Consider the following 26,930-nt stretch of genomic DNA (forward strand, 5'->3'; position numbering starts at 1 on the left):
AGTGTTTGTTTGGCTTAAATATGCACTAAATCAAAACACTATTCAACAAAGAACTTAAAAATATTTGGTAAAAATGACATGTATAAAAAAATGATAGAAAACAAAGATTAAGAACAATTCAGCTGGGGCATATCTGGGAGGAATGGGTAATAAACAAGACAAAACAAAAACAATACTGGAACCGTTATGGATTACTATGCCCAGGCACTACAGGCTTAAATAAACCACTAACTCGGGGGGAGAGCAAGTGGGCAGAGTCAAGAGAACAGGAGAATGGATGTGCAAGGTAGATTTCCCACTATAAGGCTCCGGTGCCTGCGTGGTGTCTGGATCCAGGAATTTTTGGTTAGAACTCTACAACATAGTGGGGGAAAAAACACTGAGTCCTACCTAGACTCAAATCTGTCCACCGAGCTGGGCAACCTCAAGGAAATATCTTTGTACGAGAGATTGCTAGTCTAAAATAGGGAGACGGGATTAGTAACCCTGAAGATCTACACGTCTAACTCTGAAGCTATAAACAAGGGATCACACAGATCTCCTTCCTTCAGAAAAGGCCAGTCCTCAGGCTTCGAGCCGTCCCGGCACATCTGCATTAGCTCGGGGGATGGACCCCGCACAAAGCACCGCCTCATTAACGCCTCATCAACCCGTCTCGAGCAGGTCTTCAGGGCCCAGCGCTGGGTTTCTCAGTCCTTCCTCCACCTCCCCGGAACGGCCGACCTCGGCTGGGAACCCGCGACTGTGTTTCCTCCCTGAACAGACAAAATCACCTGGGCCATCCAGGCCTAAGCTTCGCGTCCGCGGCGGCCTCCGAGAGGAGAGCTGAGGGGAAATCGACTCCCTCGACGATCTCCGCGGCCTGGACCCGCCCCCTCAGCCTGGAGCCAGGCTGCGGAGGGCCGATCGGCTCGATGAGCGGGGGCGCAGCTGCGGCTAAGCGGCCGACGCCGGGTCCGCGCCCACTGTCTCCCCCTCCCCGCTCTCTTCTTCCGATTCCCACTCCTTCCCCCGCCCGTCCAGCGCCGCCCGCCCGGGAGAGTTGCCGGGAGCTCCCAGGGAGAGTCAGGTACGGCCGTCCTCCTGGGCCCGACGGGAGGGGCGGATGTGCGGAGGAAGGAAACGGAGACGACGTCCGTGCCCCGCCGCCCCCAACGTCCGCGTCGGGCTGAGGGGCTGGCCTCGGGGGTCGCCGAGTGGGAAAAGGCTGGGGTCGGAGGGGCGGGTTACCCTGAGGAAGAACGATCAGGACCTGGGTGTGCAATGAGGGGCGGTTAAGGGGGAGAAGAATAGAAATTGTAGGGTGCTGTGGGGAGATGGGAGGACAACAGCGGCGGGGATAGGGAAGCCTGGAGAAGAGTTGGGAGGCAGCCCGGAATGTGAGTGCGTATCTTGGGGTAAAAAGGACTAGAGTCAGGAGCAGATGGCGGGGGACGTGACCTGGTGCGACTGAGGCGGGGGCGGGTGAACGGGGCTGCTTGCTGGAGGGATAGATTTGTTTCTTTATTCAATGACTGGGGAGAGAGCGCGCCAATCCCGTTGCGTTTATAATGACCGGAAGGGTAAGGTGAATCATTAACACTTTGACAGCTTTTGTGAAGAACATCTTCAGGCTGTGTCCATCCAAGTCACTCATTTCCGTGAAACTGTACCAACCAACATTGCTGATGAGAGTTGAGGAATCAGAAAGGGAACGGAGGCTGGGAAAAGGGAACCCTCTATACAGATTTCAAGCTTTTTCTAAAATGAAATACTAGGCGTTTTGGTGTGCTTGTTGTTTGCGTAAAGCAAAAAAGAAGCCAACATTTACTAAACAACAGGTTAGAAGTATATTACGTACTGCCTCTTCAAAAAATACAGGAAATTGTGAACGTATGATGATGACATAAGATGCTTATGGTGATGTGACATTATAAAAATGTATTGGTGATATTGAAATACATCACTGAAGGTTCTGTTGTTTACATATATACCTAGACACAAACACCTGAATTTATATGTATTTTGGGCAGGAGAGATCTAGGGAGAATATATATAAGTCTAATTTCTGAGCATGGTTTATTTCTACTAGTCGTCTGGTGCAAATATCATCATTTGCCCTATCGTTCATCAAGTGCAGTTAATAATCTGCCTGCTGCCTTGTTGATGGCTTTTATGTTTGTCAGTCGCTGATTTCTTGCCTTCATGAAGCTGATTCTTGGATTATGGGCCCTGAATTTGGGTTTGCTCATCGTTAAACTTGTAGTTTTACTGTACGTTTCACAAAGATGTTATGTAAGTCTGCCTGCTATTTGTTTTTGGATGTTGAAGCAGCCCTTTTGTAGGGTTTAAAATATAAATAAAATGCAGGTGTAATTAAAAGCTCAAGTCCTTGGTTGCTTCTTTTGTCATCTGTTTCTCCATACTTTCTGTAACATTTCTGCATGAATGAATTATTCAGAAATCGAAGTATGAGGAATAAAATGGGTCAGATGCCGGGTGTACGTGACAGAAATATTGTAGAATGAAGAACTCTAGAGCTGTTACTTAGGTAGCAAGTACTTGGTTTTTGTTACAAGTGATTACGTTTCTGGTTTGGAAAATTATTTCTTATCAAAGAAAAGTTTATATCAATTTGTTTGGATGGGAAGTCACCTTAAAATTTTACTTTATCTGGTTTATGAAACTGGACTCTGGGCTTGTTTTTTTCTTTTTTAAGTGAATGATTAACCACCATACTGATGTCTAATTATGCTTAAAGATCTTAGAGGTTGTTGTTTGCAAAGGGAAAGAGGGCTGCTGGGTTGTTACAGGGAAACGGTCTTTATAGAACAGAATTGTGTAACCTGATAGACAACTTATTGAATAAATACTAAAATTGATCATGCACAGTTATTAATAATTTAGGCCTGTGTTTCTGCTATTTCAATCAGTAGAGTGACTAATGCTGTTACTTATCTTTTACCAAGCCTTAGTTTTCTCTTGATTTCTTGGTGCTTACTTCAAAGAAGTGTTGTAAAGAATTAAAAAATGTGTGTAAGTTACTGAGCACAGTGCCTAACACAGAGTAAAATATTCAGTACACCTTAACTATTCTCGTTATTCATCCATCTTCTTGTCCAAGATACTGAAAACTTCTGTTTGCATATGTCAGCTTTTCCTCAAGAAAATTTTGAATATGTTGCATATTCAAGCATGTTCCTGAAAAAACTCAATGCAAATAAGCATTTTAAAAACAGATCTTCTGTAGCAAACAGAAAACCTGACTTTGTTTAACCCAGCACTTAGCAAACATATCCCTTTCCTTGGAACACCTGGTGTTATGCACTGGAACAGGGCATTATAATTTACAGAATGTTTTTGCATGTATGTATTAATCTGATATGACCATCCCAACTCCATGCAGAAGCCTTGAAATCACTATTTTACAGATGAGGAAATGGAATCATTGTTGATGCAACTCACTAAAAGTGAGTGAGAGAATTTGAAGTGTTTTCTGTCTTCTCACTCCAAATTAAAATCTTGAAGCATTTGATGTCTCACTTGCAAGGGGACAGCCTCCTGTTTTTCCCTCCTCTCCTGTGGAGTCTTCTGTTTCATTTTATAAAAATGCTGTCTATCACTGATTTTCTGCACATGTTCTCTAAAAGTTACCTCCATTTTTCTCAGGGTTTTAACTATTTTTTGTGTACTGAGTCCTCACATGGAGGAGGTGTGGAGACCCTGTGAGAGAGAGCAGTTGAAGTCAGAGAAGTGGAGGGGGCCCCATCACATCGGGTCTTGTGTGCTGTTTTTACTACTTTAGCTTGCACCCCAAAGTTTCACATCTGATGAAATTTATTTTCTCTTTAAGGTGGTAAAGATTTATCCTGCTGGGAAGTAGAAGAGTACCTCATTAAAAAAGATGCCTCCCAAGTTCAAGCGCCACCTAAATGATGATGATGTCACAGGTTCTGTGAAAAGTGAAAGGGTAAGTTCAGAATCTTAATCTTTAAAAAGGAAAGATTCAAAATTTGTTTTCTTTTGTAAATAATTTTAGAAAAATCTAATGTTAATGGCTATATTTGAATCCTGTATGTTTTATTCACAGTAAACATTAAAAAGTATATGTTACTTAGATTGGGACTCAGCCAAATTCTGTTTCTATTAGTGACCACATTTTGTTCCCAGCTTCTTTCTAGTCTTTAGAGGGGAATTTCATATAAATACACAATATCTTCTTTTGGACTCTGGAGCCAAACGTGGTTGGAGTTCCTCAGAATTTTTCAGATTTTACAAAGGTAGTTAGTGCACATTTTACAAGAGCCTTTTGAGGGAGTCTAGAGCAGCACCTCCAAACATACTAATGTTTCTCAGTGAAATGTCTGGTTATTCTAAGTATATAAATAAATTAGCAAACATTAATTCAGGTCAGCTTTTCCTTGAAGTGAGTTTTGACTCCAAAACTTACAAAATCTCTTGGTTTTCAAAACTTCTTAGATTTTGGAATTGCAGATAAAGAATTCTGGTCCTGCAGTTGCCTCAGAGCCAGAGTAGCTTTTATATAATGGTCAATTTCTTGTTTATTTTGGAATATTCTATGCAGAATTGTAAAAATCTAAAAATTATGCAGCATTTTGGAAGACAACATTGATATGAATATTGTAGATAGCTTTCTTTTAGAATAAGTAATCAATAAGGATTTATTGAGGGAAGGAATTAGAGCTGTTGTTTTTCATTCATCCACCTGAAGCCCTTCCTCACTTCCTGTCTTTCTGCCATTCCTTTATTTGCTGATTCATGCAACAGATAAATATTGCTATCCATTATATGCTGGGCATTGTGCTAAAAACTGGAGGGCATGGTCTCTCCTCTGTAGAGCTGATAGTCTACTTGACTTCATTTTACACACTCCTTTTTCACACCAAGAGCTTCTGTCCAGCATGTTATGATATAGAGGTATCTTGAAGTATAGTATAGGAATCATTTGTCATCCCTTTATTCTCTTTCTGCAGTTTTTGTTTTTGTTTTGCTTGAAGGAGGGTAGAATCCACCAGTAGACAAATTGCTAGTAAACTTTTAAAATCAACTTTATGTATATACTCAACAGTATAAGATATGCAGTCTCAATCAGTTCTACTACAAAGAATGGCACTTCCTTTCTACATTGTTGGTTGACTACTACCACAATTTGCTATAGAAATAGGATATTAGATACCAGAATTGAACAAAATTGGCTGTTTAAAGAGAGTCCTCCTTTTGAATGTTTATCAGATCATGACATTTGATAACTGGTTATAAGAATTTATAAATCACTTTTATGAAACTTTAACTTTTGTTCCTCTTTTCTATTATACTTTTTTGATAATAGCTTTATTGAGACATAATTCACATGCCATACAATTCACTCATTAAAAGTATACAATTCAGTGGATTTTAGTAATTAATATTTAGTACAGAATTATGTAATCATCACCACAGTCAACTTTCATCATTCCAAAAAGAAACTCTGTACTTGTTAGCAATCAACCCCTGTTCTCCTCATCCCTGCAACCCTAGGCAACCATAGATCTATAGCTTTGTCTATTCTGGACGTTTTATACAGATGGGAGCATACACTATGTTGTCTTTTGTAAATGGCTTCCTAGCATGATGTTATCAAAGTTCATCCATGTTGCAGTATGTATCAGTTCTTCATTCTTTTTTATTGCTGAATAATATTCCAGTATATGAATGTCCCACATTTTATTCATTCATCAGTTAATGAACATTGGGGCTTATTTATATTTTTTTGGCCATTATGAAGAATACTGTTGCTATGAACGTTCACGTACAAGTTTTGTTTTCTTTTTATTACGTATATTTTCATTTCTCTTGGGTAAATATCTAGGAGTAGAATTACTTGGTACTATAGTAACTCTGTGTGCAGCCTTTTGAAGAACTGCCAAACTGTTTTCCAGAATGGCTGCACAGTTTTTACATTCCCACCCAGAAATGTGTAAGAGTTCTAATTTCTCTGCATTTCTCCTCAACACCACTCTCTCCTCACCAACACTTGCGTTATCTGCCTAGTGGGTGTGAAATGATATCTTGTTGTATTACGTAACCCTTTTTGTGATAATGTATACTTAGCACTTGTGTTTGTTCAGTGGATAAGTGTAAAAACATTGGTTTTCATTGTGTTTCTCATTCGGCAACTATAATAAACACTGTATCTTTAGTATAGGGGGCAAATAAGCTGTGTTATGAATGTAATGATTGTTGCTTATTAGCTACAATAGCATTCTAGAAATATTTGTTAAAAGAAGTCACTAATGTATCTTCCTAAATATTATTAACTTTGAACATCTTTTCATGTGGTCATTGGCCATTTCTTTTCTGTTAGGAATTGTCTCTCTCCTTTGATGATTTTTCTGTCTTGTGTCTTTTTGTCAGAGATCTTTATTTAATAGAGATATCAGACCCTTTAGTCTGAAAGTATGTTGCAAATTTCTTTCCCAGCCTGTTACTTTTTGTTGGAATTTGCTAGTATATCTTCTCCATCTCTCTCTTTTTTCCATTCTTTATTTGACATTTATTTTAGGTCAATTTCTTATAAACAGATACTGGCTGGAATTTTTTTGAACTTCACATATAGTTTTTACTTTTAACAGGAGCATTCAGACCGTTCATGTTTATTGTGATAACTAATTTATTTGGACATTTTCTGCACTAGCTGGTTCCTCTGCTGGCAGTGAATGCGCTTCATCTTAATCTCTGGTTGGCTCTTTAATATTGTTTGGATCTCAGCCTAAATTTCACCTTTTGAGAATGATTTTCCTTGACAGCCTAATCTCATTTAGTCACCCTGTCACTTTTTATCCCATCACTGTTTTAATTCTCTGCATAACTTTTATCATCATCAGATGTTTTTCTGTAAGAGCTCAGACCTTATCTGTCTTGTTCTAAGCTGGTGCTTGGTCCTTAGAACAGTGCCTGGTACACAGAAGATGCTCAAACATATTTGTTAAATGAATATTGAGCAATCCTCTTTTCATTTTTCTTGCTCATTGTGTATTATTTATAATAATATATAGAGATAATGACATTCATGATATTATCTTTATTTATTTATTTTTTGGCTATACTGGGTCTTTGTTGAACTCATGGTTTCTTTGTTGTGGCACATGGGCTTTCTCTTCAAGAAGCAAGGGCTTCTCCTTGAGGTGCGTGGACTTAGTTGCGCCACAGTGTGTGGGATCTAACTTGGACCAGAGATCGAACCTGCGTCCCCTACATTAGCAGGCAGATTCTTAACCACTGGACCACCAGGGAAGTCCTTCATTATATTTCTTAGGTTTTCCCAAGTTTCCCTAACTTCTTTTGCTAAGATGATTATTTTTCCTTACTTTTCCCCTATGCTCAAGACCACTAGATAGTTAAAAAATTTCTTCCCTTTCTCCCTTTTTCCTTCTCTTTTACTAACTTTACATGTTAACATGTGTGTGTGCTATGTTGCTTCAGTTGTATCCAACTCTTTGCAACCCCGTGGACTGTAGCCCACCAGGCTCCTCTGTCCATGGACTTTTCCAGGCAAGAATACTGAAGTGGGTTGCCATTTCCTTCTCTAGGGGATCTTCCCATCCCAGGGATTGAACCCATCTCTCCTGCATTGGCAGGCTCTGTACCAATAGCACCACATGGGAAACCCAGACATGTTAGCAATAATGTTTAAATTTGTGTTTTCTGTCAACATGCTGAGAACTGGGCCCCTCTGGACTACTTTTCATTCTAGGCCTCTTCCCCCTTCCTCCACTTCTCTCCCCACCAAGATGAGCATGTCACTTTGCTTACTTCCTCACTTTACTCTCCTCTTCCTGCTTTTGGGTTTTGTTAGAAAAGTTTGAGATTCTTTTAAAGTTTTTCTTTATATTACATGTTTTCTTTTTCAATAGCTGTGCATTATAATTCATAATCACATTATCATCTTCCCTTTCGGTTTGACCACACATTTGATTAGACTTACTGAGTATATCAGTCTCCATCTTAAGATCTTTGTTCTGATTGAATTTTCTTCTTAGCCAGTGTAATTCCTTGGGTAATTTTCTCAGAAAAGGTACATGGGTGGTGTATTTGCTTCCTATGGCTGCTGTAACAAATTACCACAAATTTAAAGCAACACAAACTTATTATCTTGTAGTTTTAGTGACCAGAAGTCCAAAGTGGATCTTACTGGGCTACAGTCCAGGCACTGACAGGACCGTGTTCCTTCAGGAGACTAGGAAAGAGGCTGTTTTCTTGCTTTTTCCCAGCTTTTAGAGGCTGCCTGCCCTGCGTGGCTCATGCCCCTTCCTATATCTTTAAATCCAGCTGTGTAACATCTTCCAGTGTCCCCCACCTCTTTCACTTCTGCCTCCCTGTCTCTTTTTTAAAAAGTTTGTTTGTTTACTTTTATCTATTTGTTTTTAGCTGTGCTGAGTCTTCATTGCTGCATGTGAACTTTCTCTAGTTGCAGCAAGTGGGGACTCCTCTTTTTGAGGAGCACAGGCTCTAGAACACACTTGCTTCAGTAGTTGCAGCATGCGGGCTCAGTAGTTGGGGCTCATGGGCTCTAGAGCGTGGGTTCAGTAATTGTGACACATGGGCTTAGTTGCTCAGGGGCACGTGGAATCCTCCCAGACCAGGGAACGAGTCCTTGTCTCCTGCATTGGCCACTGAGCTACCAGGGAAGTCCCTGCCTCTCTCTTTTTTAAGAACACTCTGATGACTGGACTCACATGATTAATCCATATTGACCTTCCCACCTCAGGATCCTTGGTTTCATTGCTTCTGCAAAGTCCCTTTTACCATGCAAGGGAACATAGTCAAGGTTTCCATGATTAGCATGTCGACATCTGTGGGAAGGCACTGTTCTACCTATAAGGTACATACTGTTGGAGGTCTTGTATGCTGAAAAGGTTTCATTTTTGCTCTTCTTTAGCCTCCTTTTGGAACTTTATATCTTCGCCTTTGGGGGAGAAGGTGAGACATTCCTCATTTTAAGAAAAACAGTTGTATCTTATAAGGTAAAAGTATAAAGTTGTTTTTGTTTGGAAGTTCAAATATGTGTAGAGGGCTGTTCATGGGCTGAGTCGCTATTAGGTGCCAGTTGTTAAGCCTTGTCTCTGAGCTCTAAAACCTACCTTATATACTCCTCTCTCTGATGCCGGAGTTGGACTCTGCAACTGCAGTACATTTCTCCTTTGCCTCCTGACTCCTTCTTAGGTTCTGTAAATAGATAGAGACTGGAAGGCCGAGGGAGGAGAAAGGACTTCCCTTCCTGATTGCCTGCATTCCTTACTCCCACTCCAGCTTCAGTGACCTCTCTCTACCTTGTGGTCAGTCAGAGGATTCTGTGTTACAAGCATTTTCTTAGAAAGTCCGCACTGCGGTTCTATATCTTTTAGCTTCTGGTGAAGCACATGTAATTACCCTTCCCTCTGTCTGGAAGCTTGGAGTTAAGAAATTTCACCAGGATAGAACTTGTTTCACTGCTCTGTCCCTAACAATTTGTAAGCCCCTGGGAATCTGAAAACTCAAGTCTTTTTCTTTTTTTGACAGAGAAATCTTTTAGAAGATGATTCAGATGAAGAAGAGGACTTTTTTCTGTAAGTTATTTTTGTTTGTTTTACAGCTTTATTGAGGTCTAACTGACATACAGTAAAATACATATAAAGTATACAATATGCATTTTGACATATCCATTGTATGCCTGTGAAATCATCAGAAAAATCAAATAATGAACATTGCCATCACCTCAGAAGTTTCCTCAAACCTCTTCACTTTTCCGGTCCGTTGGCAGCCACTAGTCTTCTTTCTATCACTGTAGCTTGTATCGTCTAGATTTTTTTGATAAGTGGAATCCTACAGTATGCTTTTGTTTTTACTGGCTTCATTCACTCTGCATAATTATTTTGAGATTCACCCTTGCGGTCACATGTATTAGTAGTTTCACCCATGCTGGCCCATGTATCAGTAATTTGTCTCTTTTTATTTTTGGGTAGTTGTCCATTGTATGAACATTTACCCATTCACTTATTGATGGATATTTGGGGTGTTTCTAGTTTTTAGCTATTATAAATAAAACTGCTGTAAACATTTGTGTACAGGTTTTATGTGGACTTATGCTTTCATTTCTCTTGGGTAAATACTTAAGATGGTAACTATGTTTACTTAACATACATAACATTAAGTTTATGTTTTAATGGCTGGTATATGTTTACAGCTATTTCCCAAAGTGGTGTGTACCACTTTATGTTCCCACCAGCATTGTACGGGAGATCTGGTTGTTCCAAAGCCTCATCACCACTGTGTATGGTCCGTCTTAATTTTAGCCATTCTTGTTGGTGTATAGTGGTATCCCGTTATGGTTTTTATTTGCGTTTCCCTAACTACAGATTATGCTAAACAACTTCTTTTGTGTGTGTTTACTGTTCTCATGTTTTCTTTCATGATATATGTGTTAAAATCTTTTGCCCAATTCTAAGTTTGTCTTATTAAGGTGTAGGAGCTTTTTTTAAAATATGTTTTACAAGTTCTTTATCAGATAAATGTTTTTACAAATATTTACCCCTAGTCTGTAACTTAATTTTTTTCTTTTCTTTTTTTAGTCTTTTTATTTTCATAAATATCTTTTGAAGAGCAGAGTTTTAGTCAGTTTATTAAATTTTTTCTTTTATTGTTTTTGCTTAAGAAATCTTTGCCAAACCCAAAGATTCTAAGATTTTCTTCTTTGATTTCTTCCAGAAGTTTTAACATTTTGGCTTTTACATTTAGGTCTATAATCTGTAGTACATTAATTTTTTACGTATGGTTTAGGTAAAGGTGAAGGATAATTTTAGGGGGGACCAGGGGGACCAGCGTATGGCTATTTGTGCCACCACCATTTGATAAAAAGATTATCTTTTCCCCATTGAATTGCCCTGATGCTCTGTCAGAATCAATTAACTTGATCCATCCTTTGCAGTTATAATTAGAAAGGGCCTAAGTTTTAATTGCAAAGACAGGAAGGATGACATATTGTTGCAGGAGTTTTCTCTGAAGGTTGATGTAGCAGAGTAAGCCTGGGAGGAAGCATTTACCTCCCTCTGCTATAATGTTGTGGAGTTTTTTGTAAAGCCTTTTTCCCCCCAAATAAAAAATACTTTATGAAAGTAATTGACAGCCATGAGGCAATCACAAAAAGAGCCTACAGGATGGAAAGCAAATCCAATAAGAGGAAATAGTATCATTTTTGGCAGGAAGGTCAGATGAAGTGGGAAGAATGTTTCCTATACGTAACAAAATTTCCAGTGTCACAAAGCTAATTGCTAACAGTGCCAATTAAAATGAGAAGCCTTAGACTACAGCAATAGCTACCTGTGAACAAAGGACTCATTATTGAAAAGAAGGTCAGATGCTTTGGCCAAATAAGTGAATACCTGAATGTAAGCAAGAAACAAACTTTTCAGGCCAACTCTGTACACTGGAGATTTACTCCCAAATAATGCTGTACAACTTCCAAAGGGCCTGATGACAAAACCGGCACACTTATTCAAAATCAACTCCCATACACTGTGGTTCTGTCTGTGTATTGAAAGGGAGACAAAGCAATAAAATTCCGAAATAATTTTTAAAGATTATTCAACACTACTTTCATAGCAGGATTATTCATAATTGCCAAAAGGTATAAGTAACCCAAGTGTCTGTCAATGGATAGATGGATAAAATATGGTATGTACACACAATGGAATATTACTGAGTCTTAAAAAGGAAATTCTGAAACACGCTACAAATAAATGAACCTTGAAGACATTATGCTAAGTGAAGGAAGCTGGTCATAAACATTTTACATGATTCTTCTTATCTGAGACACCTAGAGTAGTCAGATTCAGAGACGCAAAGTAGGATGGAGGTTGCCAATGGCTGGGAGTAGGGGAAAATGGTAAATTAACCTAGATAGCATATTGAAAAGCAGAGATATTACTTTGCCATCAAAGGTCCGTCTAGTCAAGGCTATGGTTTTTCCAGTGGTCATGTATGGATGTGAGAGTTGGACTGTGAAGAAAGCTGAGCGCCGAAGAATTAATGCTTTTGAACTGTGGTGCTGGAGAAGACTCTTGAGGGTCCCTTGGACTGCAAGGAGATCCAACCAATCCATCCTAAAGGAGATCAGCCCTAGGTGTTCATTGGAAGGACTGATGCTGAAGCTGAAACTCCAATACTTTGGTCACCTCATGCGAAGAGTTGACTCATTGGAAAAGACCCTGATGCTGGGAGGGATTGGGGGCAGGAGGAGAAGGGGACGACAGAGGATGAGATGGTTGGATGGCATCACCAACTCGATGGACATGAGTTTGAGTGAACTCCAGGAGTTGGTGATGGACAGGGAGCCCTGGTGTGCTGCGGTTCATGGGGTGGCAAAGAGTCAGACACGACTTGTGACTGAACTGAACTGAACTGAATGTTTAATTGGTCAGAACCTATTCTTTGAGTTTTGTGGTTTATACCTTGTTTTCTATCATCAGAAGAAGGAAAATTACTTAAAATATCCAAAAATTTTTATTTCCAGCATACTAAAATGGATATATTTAAATGATACAATACTTGACTATAATGGAGAGATAATTTGAGAAATGTTAATATTTTCATAGACTCCATTTCCCTTTAGTTATGTTGCTAAGTTTAAGATGAGTAATCAGAAAACATGCTTTAAAAAACAGTGTTTTGAATGGATTTTTCTCTATAGTCATCCCTGAAAATTAGCATTTCATTAGAGCCTAAATTCAAGGTAATTGGACTTACAGTGTTCTATGTGCTTAGTTGCTTAGTCTTGTCCAACTCTGTGCAACCTTATGGACTGTAGCCCACCAGGCTCCTCTGTCCATGGGGATTCCCCAGGCAAAAATACTGGAGTGGGTTGCCATGCCCTCCTCCAGGGGATCATCCCCACCCAGAAATTGAACCCAAGTCTCCCACATTGCAGGCAGATTCTTTACTGTCTGAGTCACCAGGGAAACCCAAGAATACTGGAGTAGGTAGCCTATCCCTTCTCCAGGGGATCTTCCTGATCCAAGAATGAAACCGGGATCTTCTGCATTGCAGGCAGATTTTATAGTTGATCATAAAGTTATTTATAATCCCTAGCACTTTGGTTGTTGTGGTATTTCAAAGCTTAATGATTAGAATATCTGTGTATAACTAAGAATTATATTGAAACTGATAACATTCAGAAGAATTGGGTTGTGACAGCCTGTACTAAGTACCAGTCAAATACAGATATGATTATATATCGTTAAGTTCTATCAATACTAGTAAAATCTGGTTCCTTATGATGAATGATCCATATTTAGAATTCAATGTGTATGTGTGTATTTTCTGCTTTGGTGTTTGTTTTAATGCTCTCCTTATTAATTGTATTTGGTGTCTCTTGGGTTGGTTTTTTTTTTTTTTTCAGAAGAGGACCATCTGGACCAAGATTTGGACCTAGAAATGATAAAATTAAGCAGTAAGTTTGTGAGATACTTATTTGTTTAAATGATTATCATATTTGTACCTGGACCAGGGGTTGGCAGACTACAACCTATGGGCCAAATCTAGTTTTTATGAAGTTTTATTGACACAGTCATTCCTGTTATCTTAGTTGCTTTCAAACTATAATGACAGATTTCAGTAGTAGTGACAAGAGACTTTATGATCCACAAAATCTAAAAACTATTCTGTCTTATCTTTTACAGAAAAAATTTGCTAATCCTTGAAGTAAACTAATATTCTAGGTTGTAAAAACCCAGTCTTTTTTTTTTTTTCCCACAGAGCTACCTCTTAATTATAGCTAAGGAAATGCAGTTCCTGGTTGTTGATTTTTATTACTGTATATCAGATTCATTTACTTAGCATAATCTCAAGGTCTATTTTGGTTTTAAATCTATAACATGATTCCCATTTTCAGCATGAAAATAAAAGCAACATAATAGATTTAGTTTTCTGAAGTACAGTATCTTTTTTATATACTTCCAGAATTTATTCATACCTATTACTTATCCTAACCCATTTATTGATCTAAGGATTTTTTTAATGATTTTATTTATGTATTTTTGTTTGTGCTGGGTCTTTGTTGCTCCGTGGACTTTTCTCTAGTTGTGGCGAGCGGGGGCTACTAGTTTGGTGTGCAGGTTTCTCATCATGGTGGCTTCTCTCGAGGTGCATAGGCTTAGTTGCTCCAAGGCATGTGGGATCTTTCCAGATCAGCGATAGAACCCATGTCTCCTGCATTGGCAGGTGAATTCTTTACCACTAAGACACCAGGGAAGCCCTGATCTAAGTTTATGGCTCATTAATTTTCAGTTTAAAGCTTTTCTGTATATATTATTGGTGGTAGATGGTGGGTAATGCTATAGTGAATGTATTTAAGAAGTATATGAGTCCAGACAAGAAAGGAGAAGGAATAACTGGAGAAGTGAAATAGCCCTGGAAAATTACCACACTATAAAAGATAAACTGGAAGATAAACTGAATGGCCCAGGTTCAAGATCTAAAGAGGGGTAGTTGCTCCCCTAAGTCTGGATGTAGATGGCACATAGTGAAAAGTATGCTATAATGTAGTGTCAAGTTATTGATGAGATACTTGAGTTTTAGTCACATAGCTGTTGGAATGAAGAAATAGGCCCACACTTAGCCAAATCCTAGTTAATGGATTCTGAAATACACAGTCAAGGTACCAACGAATTAGTATACTAAATGGGATGTTTTCATCTTTTCTTGCTGCATAACAAGTTACCCTGAACCTAGCAGCCTGAAACAACATTCATCAACCCACATTTTCCATGGGTCAGGGGTTCAGTCACTGCTTAGGTGGGCCCTCTGTGCAGGGTCTCACAAGGCTGAAATCAGGGCATCACCCAGGCTTTGATTTCATCTGAAGCTGCTGACCAAGTTCAGGTAGTTGTTGGTAGGATTCACTTCCTTGCAGGTGTAGAACCCACAGTGCTTGCTCCTTTGAGGCCAGCGGAAGAGAGTCTCTGCTGCTTCAAGGGTCTGTTTCGACAGTCAAGATACAATGAGCCACTTAGGTCCAGACAGTTTATCACTCACATAGATTGTCAAAGGAGGAGTAGCCAAAGGTACCAGTTCCCTGGGTTCTTGTCCTATACACCAAAAATGATTATAGGAGGCTGCAGTCTGAGTTGTGAGATACCCTGTTACAAAGGAGCAAGTTCTAGCCCAGGTTTATAGAGGTTTATAGTCTGCAGATATATCCTGCAGAAAGCTTCATGTGTCATCAGACTCATGACAGTCTCCAGAGAGAGATGGAGAGGTGAGTAAGAGATGGCCTCACAAGTCACTCACCCTCTCGTATTCTGGAAGTACCACAGCATATTCAAGGTTGCAAGGATGCCATCACAGAGAGGTTTTCCTCCTTTGAGCTGGAGTGACTTCTCTGTCCACCCACATATATACGCCTCACCTGCCATTGGAGAGGAGGACTCCACAGATGACACATTGTTTTTTCCCTGCCAATATGTTTCATTTCCTGTCTGACATCTTTCCCCAGACTGAGCCTGGTACTGAGTATGACCCAGTGAATCTTCTCAATATGACTTTCCAGCTGAACTCCTAAACCAGTGTTGGTTGTACATAATAGGCATTGCAGACTATGTCTATGTTAGTAAGTGCCAAGCACACATATATGTGAATATGGATATGTGCATAGTAAATTATCACAATAACTTTGATCACAGAATTTTAGAACAGTAAGGGACGGTTGAGTTCTTACTCTAGAGCTGAAGGTTTATCAGATTTACTTAGAAGGTGATCAGTCATCAAAACATACAATTTAAACCTTATTGGTACAACCCCATGAATACTTATCTAACCAGAGTATGACTCAAACGTGTGTCCAAAATGGCCCAAAATCGTGCAAAATGGCCCAAAATCGTGGAGCATAACATGCCACACCACTTGCCCAAGGACAAATACCTGGCATTTGTTTATGAATAGTAACTAAAATTGCTAGCACTGGTGAGTTTCTTTAAGGTGTATTATTACCACTTAATATGTAACATTTCCATACAAGGTGTGGGTCAGCAGCATTGTTGCTTTGTTCAAATTTGATTGACATACTGATAACATTAATTTCACAAAACAGGCCCAGTGTCCCTTTTTTTCCTTTATTGAAGTATAATTGTTTTACAGTGTTTAGTTTCAGGTATACAGCAGAGTGATTCAGTTATATATACATACATATATAAAGAATCTGAAAAAGTATATATATTCTTTTTCATATTCTTTTCCACTATAAATTATAAGATACTGCATATAGTTCCTTGTGCTATACAGTAGGTCCTTTTAATGGGTTTTTTAGTATACCAGTGTCACTTCTTAGGGAAGATTTTTGGGAAAGATCTTAAATATTCACATGCCTATATAAAAATTTATGATTCTCTTTAGAATGTTTCCTTTGCTTTTAAATTATAGCATTATAAATGCTACTCTCGTGAATTGTAGACATTCTTTTCCATGGGTAGGAAATCTCCTAACTATATATAGCCTTGGTCTAACCAGTTTTAATTTTATAAGGTCCTCAAGGAATATTCCATGATGAACAGCAAAAATATAAAACTGCAAAAATACAACAGACCTTTTAAACTTCTTTTGTCAACAGTACCTTAAGAGGCCACAAGATGGGGTGTTAACTGTGCAAATAAATTTTTTCTTTATAAAATAAGGGATGAGTGTATGTAGCAGAGCATGACCTTTTTTGTTTTCTTAATGGAAGAACACTGACATTAAACACACACTAAACATTAGGAACCATGCTAAGTGTTTTAAAAACACTGTCACATATAATTCTCATAAGGGAAAGATTATCATCTTCATTTTAAAGGCGAGAAAATGTGAGGCTCAAAGAGGCTTGCAAAATGACTTGCAAAGCCACATACATAGTAAGTGATGACACTGAATTGCAAACCCAGATCTGTTTGCATCCAGAGCCTGGTCTCTCTACACTACACCATGCAGCTTCCCTATAGTGATAATTAGAGACATTTCAGGAGCTCAAGTGCTGTCAGACTCGAAGGAGGATTAAAAACAATGTTAAAATGTCTTCTCTCTGAGTACCTTTATATTTTCCAGGGTAGGTTCTCTCTTGTGTCCTTTCTTCTACTGCATGACTCTTTAACTGGAAATGAGATAAATCTCCACCCCTTCCTTCAAAAACTTGCTTTTCCTTTGAGTCCTTAATTTTCTTTTCCAGTTAGTGACCATCATCTATATCTACTCAGTTGCTCAGTTTATAAATCTAGAAGTTCTCTACCCTTTTCTTGCCCTAACTCCTTCACCCATATCCAGTTAATCATTGGTTCCTGAAATATCCCCTCCTCTTATTCCTTTAGCCTAGAAATTTCCCACCATCCATCACCTTTTTCTAACTATGCCCAATTCACTCTTAACCCCTTAAAACTTAGCACCAGGATGTGGATGGCATCTCTGGTCCAGGCTGGACTGATCTAGGCTGCATGACAGCTACCATGGACTTCCTTCCATTATAGCACTTAACATATGGTAGTATAATCCTAGCTACCAGTGTTCCCCACTAGACTGTGATCTTGCTGAGGATCAGGTTCAAAACATTCACATGAGTGTCCACAATGAACAGCATAATTCCTTCGTAAGTAGTTTTGAATAAATGAAGTACATAATTCAGATCAGAAAATATTTGTTGAATGCCTATTTTCTACCAGGCACATTTCGCATGACCTGGGAAACAGATGAGTGAGTGTGACAATTTCTGTTTTTACTGCATTTATGGTCTAATAGTGAAGATAAGACCAACATAAAATACAAATAGAAATCAAAGTATTGTGATTGCTGTGAAATGTAAAAGATCATGGGGAAACATGTTTTTACTTTAAAAAAATCCTTTTTATTAAAGTAAATAAGTATATAAATTTTTTTCTATAAAAATAGTGTTCTGGCATGAAAATCTCTTGAAATGTAGAAGCACAGTCATGACGTTTTCCGTTACCCTAATTGAATGTGTATTGTATTGAATGTATTGGATGAAAGTTATACGGTAGCTGGATTAAGAAGGTTATACCAGTGGATAGTACTATCTGAAGGAGAGCATAACAGTAATTTATTTGTCACTTGATAGAAAAATTAAATGTTGGGTAGTTTCCATTAGCCATGGAGATTACATATATGTCATACTGTTGAGATAATGCCCCTAGGTTTGTGATCATCTAGTAAGAATTAATCCGGAATTTTATGAGTTCTATTCCAATTAATCTGTCTATATCCATGGAGTCTTTTGCTTATAGGGATTCTAGGACATAATGATTCCTTCAGTTACGTTGGTTTTGTTTTAAAATCACATGTGGTGTAGGTATATTGATATAAAGAATAGATATAATCTGATCATGGGTAGGAGCTGCCGTACATTTTGTCCATTTCCACCCTGCTGCGCCTTATTTAGGCTATTGTCTCTTGCATCTGATGGAAGATAACTACCTAGAAATTTCAAGATTGGTCCTTGATGAACAATAGCTCTGCTTCCATTATAGTTCAATGCAGACCTCGACGTTCACTGCCTTATATCTCTTTCTCAAGTAGCTGGATGTGCTTGGCAGGACTTATACCCAAATTGTTCACTTATTGAACTGATAAGTCTTAAGTGCATACTCTGTCCCAAGCAGTGTAACAGGTACTGGGGCTATAAAAATGAACCAAATAGGCAGTTACTGAGCTTTCTGACAATGCATTTAATTTGTAGAAACCGGACTAAGAATAAACTATCTTTAAGTTAAATATTACTTTTATTTATATTATGTTGTCTTTTAATTTCGTGAGTACTCAAGCCCACAAATGGGAGGAATGTTGCCACAAGCCTTAAACTTAAAAACTTTAGACTTGAATGATTCTGAGAACTTGTTATTTTCTACAGTGTCTAATGAAATTTTCAAAAATTGTAAAATTCTCAAGAATACATTATTTTTTAATCTTTTTTTTTAAACTAGTGTTCAGAATCAGGTGGATGAAGTCATTGATGTCATGCAAGAAAATATTACAAAGGTAATAGAAAGAGGGGAGAGACTAGATGAACTACAGGACAAATCAGGTACAGATACCTCATATATTTCTTGAAATTCTTAATCTGTATTTTGATAGTGTACTTCTCCCATTTTTCTAGCCAAAGTTTAGGAATCTTGTCTTAGGAAAAATGGTATTTATGGTTTTAATGTTTTAACTTTAGCTTCCTTTACTTTTTAAAAAAATTATTTTATTCAAGTGTAGTTGATTTATGTGTTAATTTCTACTGTATAGCATTTATATATACACACAAATATATATACTGTTTCATATTCTTTTGCATTATGGTTTATTCCAGGATATTGATTATAGTTCCCTGTGCTACACACTAGGACCTTGTTGTTTATTCATCTTATATATAATGTTTTGCATCTGCTAATCTCAAAACTCCCAATCCATCCTTTCCTACTGCCTTCCACCCACTGCCCACCCTAGGCAACCACAAGTCAGATTTCTACTTAGGTCTTCTGTCCGTTTTTCAATTGAGTTGTTTGAAACTTCATTGTTAAGTTGTATATATTAGCTCCCTTTACTTTGAAACATCTTATTGTTGCATTATTGCTTTAATTGATTGATTGCGAATGGAAAAATTAAAAATTCATTATTGAAGAATTAGAGTATTTTCTTTTGTCCTGTTTTGTTGATGTACTTTGCATCTCTCCTGATCTCATGGAAAATAGGTCTGATCACTTCTGTTCAAACTTATCCAGCTTTTTTATCTCACGCTTTGTCTGGTAACTTAGAAACCTTTCTTTACTGACAGATGTTAGTCTCTGTTCTTATAACAGTTCCTGGCACTTATTAGGTACTCATATATTGTTTAAATGATGAATGGCTGAATGACTATCTGATTAATCCTTGACAGACTTGTTTAACAAAAAAAATTATTTAACCATTTTTAAAATTCGTACTGTTTTGCTTCAGAATCACTTTTGATATCATCTAAGAATCTAGCCTTCTCCAACTTGTAGATTTTTTCTGTAGTTGTGCCAAGTATTTGAGTTTTTAAAGAGTATTTTCTAACAGAATTCATAAGTTTATTGAAAGCACTGAGGCCCTAGAAGACTTCTCTCGTTCTTATCATAAAAGTGGGTTGAGCAAACTGACCTGCATTCTTTTTTTTTTAAGAATACAGAATGCCAGAGTTTGTGGGTGGAGGAAAGGAAAGATGTTGTTTTCATGCTTAAAGGGGAATAAATTTGCAGAAGTAGAAATTAATATTTTCTTGTCTTTGTGTGACTAGATAAAAGAATCCTGTTATGTCGTTTAATCCTTCTCTCCATCCTCTATGTGATATAGAAAGCTTATCGGATAATGCAACTGCTTTTAGCAACAGATCCAAACAACTTCGAAGGCAAATGTGGTGGCGTGGATGCAAAGTAAGTAGATCAGAAGATGTTGGATTGGTTGGTCAGCATATCCAGTGGTGGTCAAAGACATAAAGGAAAAAGGGCCTCTAGATTATAAGCTCTGTAAGGACAGGGGCTACAACTCTCTTGCTCATTATTATATATTCTGAGCCTGAGACACGGTGGAACTCTGAATATTTGTCGAATTAATATCTTTGGGGTTAGAAATAACTAAAGGAATCAAGCAGTGCCTGAAAGGATGTTTTCATGGGTTTCTTCATAGAGAGTAAACCACATTTTATTAATAATTTAGCTTCCTCTAGACTTAACTTGGAGAAGGCAATGGTACCCCACTCCAGTACTCTTGCCTGGAAAATCCCGTGGACGGAGAAGCCTGGTGGGCTGCAGTCCATGGGGTCGCTAAGAGTTGGGCACAACTGAGCGGCTTCACTTTCACTTTTCACTTTCATGCTTTGGAGAAGGAAATGGCAACCCACTCCAGTATTCTCGCCTAGAGAATCCCAGGGACAGAGGAGCCTAGTGGGCTGCCATCTATGGGAGTCGGACACGACTGAAGAGACTTAGCAGCAGCAGTAGCAGACTTATCTTATAAGAAATATTAACTTATAATTTATTATTAGTACCTTTTTGGAACAACCTATACCATTACATACAGATGTTTAAAAAATAGAATGCAAGCTAGAGAAAAGTATAATTTTCTGTTGGAAAGGAGGGAAAAAATAAAAGCAGTTGAATGTGTCAAAATTCATATGGCAAATGGGGGGGGGGGTCTAAAAAAATCCCACTGTCCCTCATTATTCTAGAGAGTCTTCTGCCATACGACCCTGAACCCATCTGCCTGATCTCAGAAGCTTGGCAAGGTCTGGCCTGGTTATTACTTGGATAAGAGGAATAGGAAGTAAAACATTTTAACAAGGAAAAAATTAGGAATCATTATATGCTGATATATTCCTGCAAAACATTTTATGGAAATGAATTTACTTCTTAAATCAAGTATGGCGACTGCTTATCAAGCAGAAAAATGTTTCTCTTAAGATTTTATAGAAAATTTCATATGAGCACATCTCATCTTTTTCCTCCTGATACTTTGTATCATTTTAAAGTCTCTCATTTTCCAGTTTAGGAATAACTTTGAAAACATGATGTTGACATATGCTAAGGATTTCTTCCAAGAGTTTCGTTAGATTTACTTCTTTTTATCTGTGTACCTGTTGAATCCTCTTATTTTCAGAAATAGAACTTAGGGGAAGATATAAATTTCATTGCTCCTCTTGTCTAGAATTTAAATTTTCTGGGTTTTTTTTTAATGAGTAAATTTTCTATTTCTATACAAATGTTCTGTTCTGGAAATTAGTTTGGTGGAACAAAAGGTCAACGAGCCATTAACCTCCTCTCCAGTACATACACGTGACTCATTCATGTGGCCATTAACAAAATGATAATGTACATTTTGTGTAGCTTTCTTTAGCCATAGCTAAAGATTTTCATTTTGTACTTTATGGGGTACAGATCAAAGAAATAGCATGTTTTTAAGGGGAAAAATTAGAGTATATTTTTAATTTATATTTTTTAATAGTCTGTACATCACTGCTATTTTCTGGTTTAACTTCATAATTATTATTTAGGAAGGACTAAGAAAAGGGCTGTAGAAATGGAAAAGAGATTAGAGGTTGCCACTGGCTAAGGGTCGATGAGTAGAGATTGACTACAGCAGGGTATGAGGGCACTTTCTGAGTGATGAAGTGTCTTACGTTCAACTGCGATTGACAACTAGATGTCAAAATGCATGAAAATGAACTTTAAAAGGGTGAGTTTTATTGTATGTAAAGAATCTCTCAATAAACCTGACTTCTAACATAAATAAGTAAACATGTTTAATGAGAAACAGATTTTTGTCCATGTCGTTTGGAAGAAGTGCACTTTTGACATGCGTGAATACTGTCATTTTTGGTTGTAAACATTTCCTGGCCAGTGTTAGAAACTGTTTATTTAGGTGTTTTTAAATTGTTATTAATATTTCCATTTAAATCTTCTAAATGTTAAACCTAGCACAAATTAATAGGGTAAATTAGTATGTATTTTTGGTAAATTTGAAAAGCTATTGTAAAATTCAAAATTACTTTAGAAATGTTTTCAGGTTTAAAAAAAATGCAAAGCTTCCATATATTCTCTGGATCACTTTCATCACTAAAGTACTTTATAGTGTAATGTGGACCCAGACACCTATTGAAAATGTACCTATATTCATTTGATCTGAGTCTGTGTCTACATTTTTTGGTTATCATACGATAACCAAAGCTTCTGTGTATTCTCTTGGTCACTGTGTTCTTGTCATGAATATAATGCCACTAAAACGTCAGCAGTATTTTTATCTTAGAAACATTTCATTAGCTGCTTCTAGTTGCTATTTGTGATATCCACTGGAATGTTTCATGTGTTTATAACAACTGGGTACCTTTTTTCTGAATGAACCATCTTTTATCAATTATCTGTGAAAATTGTTGATGATAACACTTTCATTTGAATTCAAATCAAATCAATTTATAATTGCATTTTAGGATTTATAAATGCATTTTAGGATTAGATGAGGAATGTGACAATTTTATAGAGAGAGATGATGTGGACCTAAAATATTAAGTAGCTAAGGACTAATCTTAAGGTTTCTCCTATCTGTAAAACTGACACACAGAATGCTCTTAGACAAGTTATTTATTAAATAAGGTTTATTCATAAAAAGTTTAAATTATATTTCTCAAAATGGAGATAAAAATGCTAAGAAAACAAGGGGAGCGCAAACTAACAGAATTCTAATATATTAATACTTTGAGAATAATTTGTATAAGAAATGCTGCTTTATACTATGTATATTGAACCATCTGTATTGGATGCCAATGGTATTCATAGAATCCTGACATTTTTGGACAGAGTTGCTAAAAGATTATTCTTTTCCTAGCCTTACATTAGAAATATGTGTGAAATCAGAGACAAAAAGACCAGGCCCATGAAGGCTTTGATTATTACTGTTTACTCTGTAGCCTTGAACAGTAAAATCTACACAAGCATAACCCCTCAAATTTGGGGAACTCTGATTATTACAGAAAGATGCAAATAGTCAAGTTTATATGAAAAAAAAATTTGGAAACCTTTCATAAAGGAGATTGTCTGTTGATGAGTTAGTGTAATGTGGTAAATAGAATGACAGATACTCTCTATTATAAAGACGTGAAACATTAATCTTTTCTGTTTTTTGTGTTGTAGATAAAAGCCATCATGGCTTTGGTTGCTGTTATCCTTTTGTTAGTGATTATCAGTAAGTATTTACTGGATTATTAATTTAGAGGAGTATCATTTGAAGTTTTTAAAATTTTCCTTTTTAATTTATTTTCAGTTGACCTAGCATGATTGATGTCAGGGTTGAGTAATGGTTTATGGCCCAGACAGGAGCTCTTAACCTAGAATCTGTAACTCTGAAAATGCATATAAATTGTATATAAAATTTTACATGAGTATGCATACGTACAGGTTTTTTTTTTTTAATAAATATTTATTTGTTTTGGCTGTACCAGGTCTTAGTTGCAGCATGGAAACTCTTAGTTTCAGCAAGTGGGTCTAGTTCCTTGACCAGGGAACGAACCTGGGTCCCCTGCATTGGGAGCACAGAGTCTTAGCCACTGGACCACCAGGGAAGTCCCCATATGTACGTTTTTATAGTGAGAGTCTTATCTTACATCAGATTCTCAACAAGAATGACAGGGCTGCATGATTTGTTTGAGGCCATATATGGCTACTGTTACACTCAAGACCATAACACTCATTTTCTATTTATTATTAACTTTTAGGTATGGCAGCTCATTTCATAATACTGTGTTTAAAGAAAATCTAGATAAATTCTCTAGATGATAATTTTTGTTTTGGATTTGAGCTTCATTTCCATCATTGAAGCATAACTCTTGCCCTTCCTTTTTTCCCCTTTAATATCCTTTTTAAAGTCAGATCATTAAAAAAAATTTTTTTTAGTATAGTTGGTTTACATTGTTGTGTTAATTTCAGGTGTATCACAAAGTGATTCAGTTATATATTTTTTCAGATTATTTTCCACTGTAGGTTATTACAAGATATTAAACATAGGTCCCTATGCTGAATAGTAGGTCCTTGTTGCTTATCTATTTTATTTATAGTAGTTTGTATCTGTTAATCTCATTTCCTAATCTATCCTTTCCCCCTCCCTTCCCTCTCCCTTCCCCCTTTGGTAACCAGAAGTTTGTTTTCTATGACTGTAAGTCTGGTTCTGTTTTGTATGTAGATTCACTTGTATTAGTTTTTAGATTCCACATACAATTTATATCATATATTTGTCCTTTTCTGGTCAGATCATTTTTAATATCTCCTTTTCTCCCAAGATTCTTGTTCTGTGTTTACAGGGATTTTATAAAGATCTGGACAGTATCTCAGAATAACCATTTGAAAAATTCCATGGTGATACTACTTTTAAACAGAAAAAAAAAAGTTTTGTTTCAGAGTCAGTCCTCATTATTTGTGGATTCTGTGTTTGTGAATTCATCTACTGGTTAGCATTGATCATTCACCCCAGTGCTTTTGGAGTCATTGGCAGATGCAGTCAGAAAGGTGAAAACTTTGGATCTGTTGATGTGCATATTCCAGCTAATGTCTAATGTCATGCTCTGCCTCAGTCCCACCTCATGAAGTAAACAGGTGTCCTTCAGAGTCTGTTCAGTGCCACATTGCTCACATTTCTGTCAATCTCGTTAATGGTTTTGCTGTTTCAAACGTTTCAGGTGTACCGGTGCTCTGTGCCATCTAGTGTTGCTGAGTACAAGGCTGTAAGCCTTGTGGAGGAAACGTGTGTTAGATAAGCTTCGTTCAGGCATGAGTTCAGGCCAACTCCTGTTGGCCATGAGTTCAGGGCTAATGAGTCAACACTGTAGTAAATAAGGTGTGTCTACCCAGAAACTTATAAAACAAGGTTATGTACTGACTGGTTGTCAAAAACCTTGTAGCCAGAGGCTGGTAGGAATTTAAGCCTATGTTCGCCCTCAGAGCAGTGGTTCAGTATCCACTCTCTCAGTGTTTGTGGTGACTTTATAGAAAATAACTACTGCCATTACCAAGAATCAACCAGTGGTATGTTGAATGGCATAAAGAAGAAAATAAAATCCAGCTATTCGCTTAGCACACAGAGATAGCTACTATTAATATAACTATTGTATATACTTCAAGTCTTTTCCTATTAATAATATATAAACATGTTTTTCAAAAACTAAGATTATATGTATACTTTCTAATAAATATTTTCTAAATTTTCCCGTGTTATTAAATATTTAAAAAATATTTTAGCCTCTTTATACTATGATTTTGTGTTAATCTATTTGATCAAAATGCTAATATTAGACATTTAGGTTGTCTCATTTTTGCTCCTCCATTCCCATGTGTTATCTATCATTTCAGATTAAAATTGTCCCCGTTACCTCTTTTCACAATGAAAACTACGTTTAGGAATATTGTTTATCACGTAATGTATGAATCTGATTTTGATGTTTCTTTTCCATTTTTGTCTCTTGCAGTTCTTATAGTTGTGAAATACCGTACTTGATTTGATGACAGATCTTCATTAAACAAAATCTGGGACAATAATAATAAAAGGTTGCTGCATAATTTAAATGAAACCCATGTATATAACTTTCACAGCTTCTTTTTCAAGAAATTATGAGGCAAGTATCACTTCAAATTGGAGCATTGAGAATGTCCAATTATCTTCCTCCCTTCCAACAAAATGTTGCTTTTAATAATTATGTTTGAGGCAAAGATAACCAGCCTTGATTTTGCCATATTCCAAGGGTCTAATTTGAAACTAGATACTTGCCAATTCACTATTGTATATATAGTTAAACACTGATAAGGATATTTCATACTGTTATTTTAATGGCATAAGGACTTGAATTTGGTGCATTGAGGTAGAGATCAAGCTGGTGGTCAGGGAGCCTCTGCAGAGTACCAAATTATCATGCTGAAAGATGTGTATAACCATTCCATCGATATTTGCAAGATTCCTCTCATATTAACAATTGCTTTGTAAGCAATGTTCACATGTTTATAGGTGTAACAAAAGCTAAATGTTGTAAATGTTGCTGCCTTCAGCTATAACTAAAAACATTCCAGTAAACCTATTTTTGATTGTATAAGGGAATGTGTAGTGATTTTTTGACATTTGGATTATGGAAATGGGAAATTTAAAGTGTGAAAAGCATAGTATGGCGTCATAAACTGGAGGTAATAAAATTATTGGAGAGCGTCATTGGAGTATTTGAAAATGCCGAACATACAGCTAAAAGTCATGGTCCAGTCTGTTTTCAGTTAGCCTCCAATAAGGAGGACCAGTCCTAATGTGAGTAAATGAAATCCACAGGTAACTTGTCCCTATAATTTTCTGTTTATTAGTAGCTTTCTTCTTTAACTTCAACTAGCTATTTTACCAGAAATGCTAAAAGTAGCAAAATCACC

General features: G+C 37.2%; 1 protein-coding gene across 26 annotated transcripts; it reads left to right on the forward strand.

The window, feature by feature from the left end:
* The first annotated feature begins 913 nt into the window (after window positions 1–913).
* VAMP4 (vesicle associated membrane protein 4) lies at window positions 914–26,608 on the forward strand. 26 transcript variants are annotated; one of them, XR_015143478.1, is made up of 8 exons: window positions 914–1,069; window positions 3,833–3,949; window positions 9,538–9,584; window positions 13,412–13,462; window positions 18,969–19,069; window positions 20,285–20,420; window positions 23,670–23,721; window positions 25,994–26,608. XR_015143478.1 is itself a non-coding variant. In XM_086344670.1 (8 exons), the coding sequence occupies exons 2-8, from the start codon at window positions 3,884–3,886 to the stop codon at window positions 26,020–26,022; spliced, it is 426 nt and encodes a 141-aa protein (XP_086200796.1). In that variant the 5' UTR covers window positions 914–1,069; window positions 3,833–3,883; the 3' UTR covers window positions 26,023–26,608. The 26 variants fall into 26 exon arrangements, 20 of the variants coding, with proteins under 20 accessions (XP_086200796.1, XP_086200811.1, XP_086200801.1 ...); XR_015143482.1 differs by having other exon boundaries at window positions 18,969–19,023; XR_015143481.1 differs by having other exon boundaries at window positions 13,415–13,462.
* Window positions 26,609–26,930: the final 322 nt, after the last annotated feature.

The sequence above is a fragment of the Bos grunniens genome, chromosome 16, assembly GCF_055505025.1.
Source record: "Bos grunniens cultivar Pamir isolate PY7600 chromosome 16, Bosgru_T2T1.0, whole genome shotgun sequence".
Taxonomy (NCBI): domain Eukaryota; kingdom Metazoa; phylum Chordata; class Mammalia; order Artiodactyla; family Bovidae; genus Bos; species Bos grunniens.

Coding starts and splice junctions, on each gene's coding strand:
- VAMP4 (XM_086344670.1), top strand. CDS start 3,884: ATGCCTCCCAAGTTCAAGCGCCACCTAAATGATGATGATGTCACAGGT. Junction 3,950..9,537: donor GTTCTGTGAAAAGTGAAAGG/GTAAGTTCAGAA, acceptor TTTTTTTGACAG/AGAAATCTTTTAGAAGATGA. Junction 23,722..25,993: donor CCTTTTGTTAGTGATTATCA/GTAAGTATTTAC, acceptor TGTCTCTTGCAG/TTCTTATAGTTGTGAAATAC.